At 43.9% G+C, this 11,269-nt stretch overlaps 1 protein-coding gene across 1 annotated transcript in view; it reads left to right on the top strand.

Annotated features, from left to right (window-relative positions):
* CFI (complement factor I) overlaps positions 1-11,269 on the top strand; it is a 40,021-nt gene extending 28,752 nt beyond the window's left edge. The window contains exons 10-13 of the mRNA XM_013989347.2: positions 164-267; positions 5,476-5,753; positions 9,119-9,223; positions 10,847-11,269. Of these exons, the coding sequence (XP_013844801.1) occupies positions 164-267; positions 5,476-5,753; positions 9,119-9,223; positions 10,847-11,064 (705 nt within the window). The 3' untranslated portion in view covers positions 11,065-11,269. The remainder of the gene's footprint in view (positions 1-163; positions 268-5,475; positions 5,754-9,118; positions 9,224-10,846) is intronic.

Raw genomic sequence — 11,269 nt, forward strand, 5'->3', positions numbered from 1 at the left:
TTTATAATATCACCTCCCAGGAGCAGCCAAAGTTTGAAAAAGTGTGGGGCTGGGGTGGGATGGGGAGAATACTCAGTTATAAGATACCGAGGGTCTTGAGACTGGAATATCTTCAAGCCACCTGTCTGGTAGGATGGCAGTGACCAAACAAATATCTTTACAGGGGGACTTCCCATGGCAAGTGGCAATTAAAGAAGGTGAGAAAATCAACTGTGGAGGAATTTATATTGGTGGCTGTTGGATTTTGACTGCTGCACATTGTGTCAGGTAAAGAAAGTCTCCAGCAGATTTTGAATTTCCTGAAAGAATGAAATTGGGTAATAGAGATTGTGGCAGGTGATAAATAAAAGCATACATAAGAGGAGTTTCCTGTCATGCCTCAGCGATTAACGAACCCAACTAGCATCCATGAGGATGCGGGTTCGATCCCTGGCCTCACTCAGCGGGTTAAGGATCTGGCGTTGCCGTGAGCTGTGGTATAGATCGCAGATGTGGCTCAGATCCTGCGTTGCAGTGGCGGTGACATAGGCTGGCAGCTGTAGCTCCAATTTGACCCCTAGCGTGGGAACCTCCATATGCCTCGGGAGTGGCCCTAAAAAGACCAAAAAAAAAAAAAAAAAAAAGGCAAAAAAACCCTCAAAAAACATGCATAAGAAGAGTCATAGACAAGTTCCACTCTGAGCACTCTGATATTCATTATTGGAATCCCAGAGGCCAGTTCCCCAGAACCCAGTATGCTCCCCACAGACCAAATAGTTGATCCCAGCTGACAAGGACAGATCAGAACTGTAGGTACCAAGTTATTTCATTTGGCTCACTTGCATGGGTCAAGGTCAGCTTGGAGGACAGAGCTCAGGATGCTGCCCTCAGTTCTGACCTGTAAGATGAATGAAACATCATTTATTGAGCACCTCTCACAAAACTGATACTGTGCCCACCACTTTCACAGATGTTGTTTTAATATTCTCAACAGTCCTAAGAAGTAACTGTTATTCCTCCCATTTTCTAAATAAGTTGACTGAGACTCTAGAAGTTACATAACTTGGCTAAAGCTGTGCTACAAGTCAGTAGCAGAGCCAGCGTAAAATTAAGTTCAACACATTTGATGGTAACTTAGATGAAAGCCTGCTTAGAAGATATTCAGGTGACCCAAAGTTGAGAGGAATAGGAAATCTGTGGAATGACTCCCATAAAATTCTGACAAATTGGAGCAATGCACCAAATCTAGTTTCTTCCTTTTGTTAGGACCCTTTTCTCTTGGCATCTGTGACACAACACGCTCCTGTTTTTTTACCTACCTCTCTAGCCATACCCTCTCTCCCTTTTTTGCAGCTTCCTCCTTCGGTGACTGAGCATTACTGCTCAAGTGAAATAATGCAGTTCCTCAACCTGTGTCCTGGCTTCCTCTTCCCTTCTTACTCTTTCCTTCTAAAATTATTTGTACTGGCATTCCTGTCATGGCTCAGCGGTTAACAAACCAGACTAACATCCCTCATGGGAGGATGTGGGTTCCATCCCTGGCCTCACTCAGTGGGTTAAGGATCTGGCATGACCATGGGCTGTGGTGTAGGTTGCAGATGCGGCTTGGATCTGGCATTACTCTGGCTGTGGTATAGGCCTGCAGCTGTAGCTCCAATTCGACCCCTAGCCTGGGAACTTCCATATGCTGCAGGTGTGGCCCTAAAAAGCAACAACGACAACAACAAAGATAAGGAAAGTAGTATTTTTTTTCTATTTAAATTGGTATCAAAAGTAATCGTTGCTTGAATCAATTCACTTGTATTACATACATGCATACATACTCATATACACACATAGGACATTAAAATGCAAATTTTTTTTTTTTTTTTTTTTGTCTTTTGTCTTTTTGTCTTTTGTTGTTGTTGTTGTTGTTGCTATTTCTTGGGCCGCTCCCACGGTATATGGAGGTTCCCAGGCTAGGGGTTGAATCGGAGCTGTAGCCACCGGCCTACGCCAGAGCCACAGCAACACGGGATCCGAGCCGCGTCTGCAACCTACACCACAGCTCACGGCAACACTGGATCGTTAACCCACTGAGCAAGGCCAGGGACCGAACCCGCGACCTCATGGTTCCTAGTCGGATTCGTTAACCACTGCGCCACGACGGGAACTCCTAAAATGCAAATTTAACCAATGAAGTGCGGCCCTAAAAAGCAAAAAAAAAAAAGAAAAGGAAAAAAAAGAAAATTGTCTGTACTTAAAATACTGCTGTATGCTGACATAGTGATATTTCCAGCCTAGACCTCCTTTCCAATCACGGACCCTACGGTCAATCAACCGTGAGTACCTCTTGACTATATCAGAAATACATTACATTCAAAAGGTCTAAGACTGAACTCATGATAGGCCTCTTCTCCCAAATATGGTCCTGACCTAGTTTTTCCTGCCTCAGCAAAGGACACCATTCGTCTAGTTACACAAGGCAGAAATCTAAAAATCATGGTGTTCTACTCCCTCAACCCTACCAACAGTCCAGCTAGCTTATCACCAAATCCGGATGGCTTTTTTGGGGTTGTTTTTTTCTTTTTCTTTTTTTTGTCTTTTTAGGGCTGCACCAGCAGCATACGGAGGTTCCCAGGCTAGGGGTTGACTCAGAGCTGCAGTCGCTGGCCTACACCAGAGCCATAGCAATGAGTGATCCAAGCCGTGTCTTTGACCTATACCCTAACCCCAACCCTAACCCTAATCCAAGGGCAACAGTGGATCGTTAACCCATGGAGCAAGGCCAGGGATTGAACCCATGTCCTCAGGGATACTAGTCTGGTTCTTTAACCACTGAGCCACAACAGGAGCTCCCCAGAAGGTATTTTTAATTTCCAGTTATTTAAGTCTCAAAACTTCTTTCCATCTCCGCTATTACCCTGCTTCCACCTCTCTCCTGGAATATACTAACCTCCTTCTAATTGGCTTACCCATATTCCCTCTGCCCACGCTGCCCCCATCTATCCATTGCCTACTGAATTTGACCACTTGCCACTTAAAATTAAGTGTCTTTGGAATTCTGCTTATGGCTCAGGGGGTTAAGAACTGGACCAGTATCCATGAGGATGCAGTTCAATCGCTGGCCTTGCTCAGTAGGTTAAAGATCCAACGTTGCCGTGAGCTGTGGTGTAGGTCGCAGACATGGCTCATGTGGCACTGCTGTGGCTGTGGTGTAGGCCAGCAGCTATAGCTCCGATGAGACCCCTAGCCTGGGAACTTCTATATGTGTGGGTGCAGCCCTAAGAAGAAAAAAAAAATTCAATGGCTTTACATTCCACTTGGAATAGAAAACTAAACAAAAGGTTTAACACAGCTCATCAGATCCCATGTGATCTGACCCTTATTTCCTTTGCCAATTTCATCTTGTTCCATAGTGTCACTTCTAGCTCCCTGCTCCACCTGCTCTGGACTTCTTTCAACTACTCAAGTGCACCTTGCTCTTTGCTGCAAAGAGACTTCCACATATATTCCCCTTGCCTGAGAGCGGCTTTTCTACCCTGCTTCCCTAGTTAGTACTATTTATTCCCATCTCAGCTCAGGAGTTCTCGTTGTGGGTCAGTGGTTAACAAATCTGACTAGCAACCATGAGGTTGCAGGTTCGATCCCTGCCTCACTCAGTGGGTTAAGGATCCGGCATTGCCGTGAGCTGTGCTGTAGGTTGCCGATGCGGCTTGGATCTGGCATTACTCTGGCCATGGTATAGACCAGCAACTGTAGCTCCAATTCAACCCCTAGCCTGGGAACCTCCATATGCCTCGGGTCCAGCCCTAAAAACACAAAAAGACAAAAAAAAAAAAAAAAAAAAAAAAGGCAGATCTCAGTTCAATCCTCACTTCCTCAGAGAGCCTTCCCTGACTCCCTGAAGTGTAAGTCCTCCTGATAAGTTCTCAGAATCCCATGTTCTGTGAGTTCCTCTCACTTTTCACAGTAGAATGCATATCTTCATTAGTGTGATTATCCATTTAATACCACATTCTTTCCTGGACCCTGCACTCCATGATGGTAGGAACTAGTCCTCATTTTGCTCAGTGGCTAACACAGTGCCTGGTAATAGTAGGTACACACTAAATATTTAAGTAAATTTTTTTTTCTTTTTAGGGCTGCACTTGCGGCATATGGAGGTTCCCAGGCTAGGGTCAAATCGGAGCCGCAGCTGCCGGCCTACACCACAGCCATAACAATGCGGGATCCAGGCCACAGCTTGGACCTATACTACAGCTCACGGCAACAGCGGATCCTTAACCCATAGAGCAAGACCAGGGATCAAACCCGTGTCCTCTTGGATACTAGTTGGATTCATTCCTGCTATGCCACAACAGGAACTCCTGTTAAGTAAATTCAGTGGATAAATAGAGTTAACTATTAACCAATATCCAGGAGCTCTGATCCTGAAAAGCAACCAAAATGAATACAAAGCACAGCATTCTTCGAATGCCCAATGTAAGTAAAAGCGTCCTGAACATTTCATTAACTCCTAGGATATCACTGTGACTCCTTGAAAAAATGATGGTAGACGCTCAATTTACTAAAAAGCACGAGGGGAAAATTGGTACGAAAATAGAGTGAGGCACAAGGCCAGGAAATATTTACCCACTGACCATTTCAACCTAATTTTAAAACAGCTACTGTGTTCCAGATGCAGTACTTGGCACAGGCATCTATCCACAGATGAATAAGACCCCATCTTTGACTTCAGGTAGCCCAGTCAAAGAGGAAGAAAGGCTTGTGAGCCAATAAATGCAATGCTAAGTTAGGCTGAAAGGGCAGAATGATGGCTGCTGTGGTCATCGCTCTGGGAACCTCTGGGGTTAGCAAAGCAAGGAGCGTCTGGCTCTGACTCCCTGTGTCCTCAAGCACATTTCTGGCTGATGCTCTCTGGTCTCTGCTTAAACACCTCAGGGCCAGTCCTCTCGCTTCAGAGGCAGCCAGCTCATTCTACTTCTGGCGTCTCTGGTTGTCAGTGAGATCTTTATGTCCCTCATATTGAGCAATTAGGTGAACAATTCCTCTCTTCCTTTATGCATTGACTTCTGCCCTGAGAAAATATAATTGCCCTGCTTCATGATGGCAAGAATTAAAAAAAAAAAAATCTGGGTAAATGAAAAATCTCCTTAAAAAAGGGGAATATAAAGATGAATCATCAGAAGTCCAATTTACAGGTTTGGTTTGGTTTGGTTTTTTTGTCTTTGCCATTTCTTGGGCCGCTCCCGTGGCATATGGAGGTTCCCAGGCTAGGGGTCCAATCGGAGCTGTAGCCACTGGCCTACACCAGAGCCACAGCAACACGGGATCCGAGCCACGTCTGCAACCTACACCACAGCTCACGGCAATGCTGGATCCTTAACCCACTGAGCAAGGCCAGGGATCGAACCTGCAACCTCATGGTTCCTAGTCGGATTCGTTAACCACTGACAACTCCTACAGTTGGTTTTTTCCTCGATATATTTATTTCCCTTTTCATTTCTGTTACAGAGCCAGCAAAGCTCCTCGTTACCAAATATGGACCTCGTTTACAGACTGGTTAAATCCTGACCCTCAGATAGTCGTTCAGTTTGTAAAGCAAGTTATTATTCATGAAAAGTACAATGGAACCACCTACCAAAATGACATAGCTTTGATTGAAATGAAAAAGCAGCCAGGCCGAAGCGAATGTGTGTTGCTTAAATCCGTTCCTGCCTGTGTCCCCTGGTCTCCGCATCTGTTTCAACCGAATGATAAATGCATCGTTTCTGGCTGGGGTCGAGAAAAAGGTATATATTTTATAGTTTGTTAATCAGAACTTGGGGGGTGAAAATGGATGGTAATAGGAATGCGTAGGCGCTAGTCTCTTACTGTTCAGAGAGAAACATTGTGCCAAATCCAGTAAAACGAGGGTCCAGCCGGGGCTGCCTTCAAAGGCATGGGACCTGTGTGGTTGCCCAGTGTTCCAGGCTCCAAGGGCCTTGTGCTTGGTTTACTGCTCTGCTGTCACCATCATGAAATTCTTAATAATTTTTGCAGGGGCTCTACCTCACATTTTTAATTTTCATTGGATTCTGCCAATGATTTTGTTGATCCCGATCCAGAGTTTCACAGGGGATATCTCTGCTCTGTGATACCAGAAGATACATTGAGGGGTAACCGTTCACCCCGAAAAAAAATAGAGTGAAAGGGAACAGATAGCAGGGACTTTGGGGGATTTGTTGGAAAGACGTAGGGAAAAGATTAAAAGGTTTTCAAAGGGATAGTCATAGTACATGCTGAATCAGTGATCCCACAGCCCTCCTGACCTCTCCCCTCTACTCCCCAGTTCTAGGCCTCATGCCCCCACATCCCACAAAGAGAAAGAGAACATAAAGAATTCATTCTTTGATTTCCTAAGAATTCTCAAGATGAATATTCAAGTGAATAAGAGATGTAGACACTTAGGGACAAATTATTAGAAAGACTTGCTAAATTAGAGATGGATTAGACTTAAATTAGCCAGTGCTTTTCTCTTCCTAAAGAGTTAGCTTAGATATTTATCTTTTGGCCTCTTAGACTCTCTCTAAGTGACTTCACCACACTGGTCTTATAGACTCCCACCCCAACACATTCTTTATTTATTTATTTTTTTGTCTTTTTGCCTTTTGTAGGGCTGCTCCTGCAGCATATGGAGGTTCCCTGGCTAGGGGTCTAATCGGAGCTGTAAGCCACCAGCCTACACCAGAGCCACAGCAACGCCAGATCCCAGCCACATCTGCAACCTACACCACAGCTCACAGCAACGCTGGATCCTTAACCCACTGAGCAAGGCCAGGGATCGAACCCAAAACCTCATGGTTCCTAGTTGGATTCGTTAACCACTGAGCCATGACAGGAACTCCCCCAACACATTCCTTATTTTTTATTTTTATTTTTTTGCTTCTTAGGGCCGCGCCCATGACATACGGAGGTTCCCAGGGTAGCGGTCAAATAGGAGCTGTAGCTGCTGGCCTACACCACAGCCACAGCAATGCGGGATCCTTAACCCACTGATGGAGGCCAGGGATCGAACTCACAACATCGTGGTTCCCAGTCGTATTCGTTTCTGCTGCACCACATGGGGAACTCCTCAACACATTCTTTATAATCACTGTATTGAAAAGTATAAAATATGCATATAAATTAACCTAGATATGTAGTATGTTTAAATACCCAAGACTTATAGAATACTAAATTTTATTAGTAATTAACTCATCCAGAAAGTATTATACCCTTATATTTATTCCGTTTTTTAAAATATTTTAATTAGGTACTTTTACACATATACACAAGAGTAGAAGTAAAAGTATAATAAACCTACTTTTCGTCAGGCAGTTTTCACAGTTATCAATGTCCTGCCATTTTTGCTCTACCTCCCTGAATTGATCGCAATCACAATAGGATAATTAAGGAAGTTTATTTATAAAGGGTTAATAAGAGAGATGCGGGTGGGAGGTTGGGGAACCACAAAGGCTATGCAGGAACCCAGGACTCAGGGTACCAGAACTGAGACCTTTCCTAGATCTGAAGGTGGAAGGCGAAGGAGAAGTTACCAGGAGAAAGAGCCTTGGGTAGAACAGGCTACCTTGAGAGAAGTAATGACCTTCAGGGCGGGTGCGGGGAGGGCACTGAAAGGTGGAAAAAAGATCCGAAGGACAAACAGGAGTTTTCAACATATTCACCCCTATGCACTTACTCTTTTCGGAAGCATATTAAATCAAAGCTCAGGAGTTCCCATCATGGCGCAGTGGGAAACGAATCTGACTAGGAACCATGAGGTTGCACGTTCTATTCCTGGCCTCACTCAGTGGGTTAAGGATCTGGCGGATTGCCATGAGCTCTGGTGTAGGTCGAAGACGTGGCTGGGATCTGGCATTGCTGTGGCTGTGGCCGGCAGCTGTAGCTCTGATTCGACCCCTAGCCTGGGAACCTCCATCTGCTGCAGGTGTGGCCCTAAAAAGCAAAAAACAAACAACAGCAACAATAAAATCTCAGATATGTAGTAATTTCACCCGTGAATACTCCTGAATATATCTTTACCACGTTAAGGACTTAAAAAACAAACACACCACACCATTCACACCCAACAAAATGAAAATGATTCTGTAATATTGTCTAATAACCAGCTGTGTTTAATATTCCTTAATTATTTACAAAATATTTTAATAATCAGATTATCTCCCTTGGGATCCAAAGTCCACACGTTGCATTTAGTGGCTATTTTTATTAAATCTCTTTTAATCTAGAACAGTTATTTTCTCCTTTTTTAAATATTCCTCCCTTTATTTAAAATATATTTATTTTAGGAGTTCTCATTGTGGCACAGCAGAAACAAATCCAATAGGAACCATGAGGTTGCAGGTTCAATCCCTGGCCTCGCTCAGTGGGTTAAGGTTGCAGACGCAGCTCGCATCTGGTGTTGCTGTGGCTGTGGTGTAGGCTGGCAGCTGCAGCTCTGATTGGATCCTTGGCCTGGGAACTTCCATGTGCCTCAGGTGCGACCCTAAAAAGAAAACAAAATATATATATATATATATTTTTTTTAAATAAAACTGGATCATTCTTATTTTAAAATTTCCACACCTTGAATTTAGCTGATTGTATCTTTGATGTGGCATTTAACATGTACTTCTATTCCATGTATTTTCTATAAACTAGTAGATATGTTCTTATGCCCGAGTTTTTTATTAGTCAAATAGCATAACTATGCTAATGAATTATCCTCAAAAGTTCACACATGTATTAAAGAATATATATATCCTTCTTCTTTTTTTTTTCTTTTGTCTTTATAAGGCCACACCCGTGGCATATGGAAGTTCCCAGGCTAGGGGTTGAGTCAGAGCTACAACTGCCAGCCTACACCACAGCCACAGCAACGCAGAATCTGAGCCACATCTGTGATCTACACCACAGCTCACGGCAGCGCTGGATCCTTAACCCACTGAAAGAGGCCAGGGTCCGAACCCGCATCCTCATGGCTACTGTTGGGTTCTTAACCCACTGAGCCACAATGGGACCTCTCAGAATATGCATATTCTTATATATTCCTAATGGTTTGCTAAATTATGAAAGTGAATATTTATTTTGATTTCCATTTTTAACTTTTAAATGTCTGTTTTCCCATTTTGTTTAGATAACAAAAAAGTCTATTCACTCAAGTGGGGTGAAGTTCACCTAATAAGCAACTGTTCTAAGTTTTACCTAAATCGCTTCTTTGAAAAAGAAATGGTGTGTGCAGGTAAGCACTGAGTGGCTTCTCGAAGCTGTCTCCATAGCCCCACAAACATCTTCCCTCCCCACGAGTTACCCCGTGCCCTGGGCCCAAACTCTTTCCTTTGGCCTCTGGCTGTTGTGTTATCAAACTCTTTCAGTCCCTTCCCCTCAGCTCAATTCCCCACAATCGAATAACCAAGAAGAAAAACCTTCCTTAAACCATTATATAGCAGTATAGCAAGGTGGCTGAGAGCACAGATTCTGGAACCAGAAGGCCTGGGTTTATAGTCTGGTTTTTACCCTGAGCAAGTTTCCTCATCTGCAAAAGCGGTGATCTTAATAGATAAGGAATGTGAGATGCAGAGCAGTTATTTAAGTTGCCCAAGTCTTTCAAGAAGTGGTGTATTTGGGATCAAAACCCAGACTTCTAAGGAAAAATCCGAATGATCTCATTTCAAATGCGTCCAGTTGGAAATAAATTCTCCCTCCTAGGAAATTCCATTAGACTTCCTACAACACCTGCAACTCTGTCCTTTGCTATCACAGGGACGATACTGCCCTGCCTAATGCAGTTACAGCAGTCCCTGCTTTCAGTGGTGACCCAAAGACAGGGGACCAGCTTGGGTAGGGCATTTAGGACACTTTATTGAAACCACTTATAAGGAGTGGACTACAGAAAAAAGGCAGTTACTGACACCCTATAACTCCTTGGCTAGAGTGATTTAAAAATCTTAGAAAGTCATAAGAGTGAGAAGAAAGTAAACAGACCATTCCTTGTTCCCTTCCATTTTAAAGGGAGTTCAGGATTACAGAGGACGGGGTGAGGGGAAAATAGCACAAAATCTACCCGGGGCAATATCATGGTTAAGAGGATGGATGCTGGGATTCAAGTCCAGGCTCTGCCACTTATTCGCTGTATGATTTTTTTTTTTTTTTTTGGTCTTTTTGCCTTTTCTAGGGCCACTCCTGCAGCACATGGAGGTTCCCAGGCTAGGGGTCGAATCAGAGCTGTAGCCACCAGTCTACGCCACAGCCACAGCCACAGCAACTTGGGATCCGAGCAGCATCTGTGACCTACACCACAGCTCACGGCAACGCCGGATCCTTAACCCACTGAGCAAGGGCAGGGATCGAACCCGCAACCTCCTGGTTCCTAGTCGGATTCGTTAACCACTGAGGCACAACGGGAACTCCCGCTGTATGATTTTAAACAAGTTAGTTAACCTCTCTGTGCCTTGTCTCATCTTAAAGTAGGAATTATATACTAATAATACCTCACAGGGTTGTGGTGAGCATTAAAACAGTGAGTGACTAATACATACTAAGTACTGGATGAGCACTGCGTATTCCTAGGATTTTCACAGTCAGCTCTTGATGCTACTTTCAGTTTGCTGCCTCATGACAGCATAGGCTTCCTCAAAGTAGACAAAGCAGGGAGGGCACCTGCTAAACTTGGAGAATGAGTAGAAGACACAGCATTTCCCAACCTGCATCTCTGCATCACTGTGGGCCCAGCAGGGTATTCATACGTCATTGCCTGTCAGGAAGCCAGGCTCGGTATGGGCACTGGAAGAAGCAGGGAGTCGGCAATGGCAGCCTTGATGAATGGAAGTCAATGTGTGATTTTGTTTTTCCTTGTCTTTCTCAGGTACAGATGACGGTTCTATTGATGCCTGTAAAGGGGACTCTGGAGGCCCCTTAGTCTGTACAGATGCCAACAACATGACTTATGTTTGGGGTGTTGTGAGTTGGGGTGAAAACTGTGGAAAACCAGAGTTCCCAGGTGTTTATACCAAAGTGGCCAATTATTTTGACTGGATCAGCCTTCATGTAGGAAGGCCCCTTATTTCTCAGCACAACGTGTAACACGGTGATCTCACTCTTCTTTCTACTCTTTCTCTCTCGGGAGTTTCATGTTAATTGCTATCATCCTGTGTAATTAGTACTTCTTCAGGAAAAAATATAAAGGCAGTTGTATTGAATATTTTGTAAAGGTCTCTACAAAGTTTATGCCATGTTGGGATTTTGCTATATAATTCTCAAATAAATATGTTAGCATACATAATTATAA

The sequence above is a fragment of the Sus scrofa genome, chromosome 8 (genome assembly GCF_000003025.6).
Source record: "Sus scrofa isolate TJ Tabasco breed Duroc chromosome 8, Sscrofa11.1, whole genome shotgun sequence".
Taxonomy (NCBI): Eukaryota; Metazoa; Chordata; class Mammalia; order Artiodactyla; family Suidae; genus Sus; species Sus scrofa.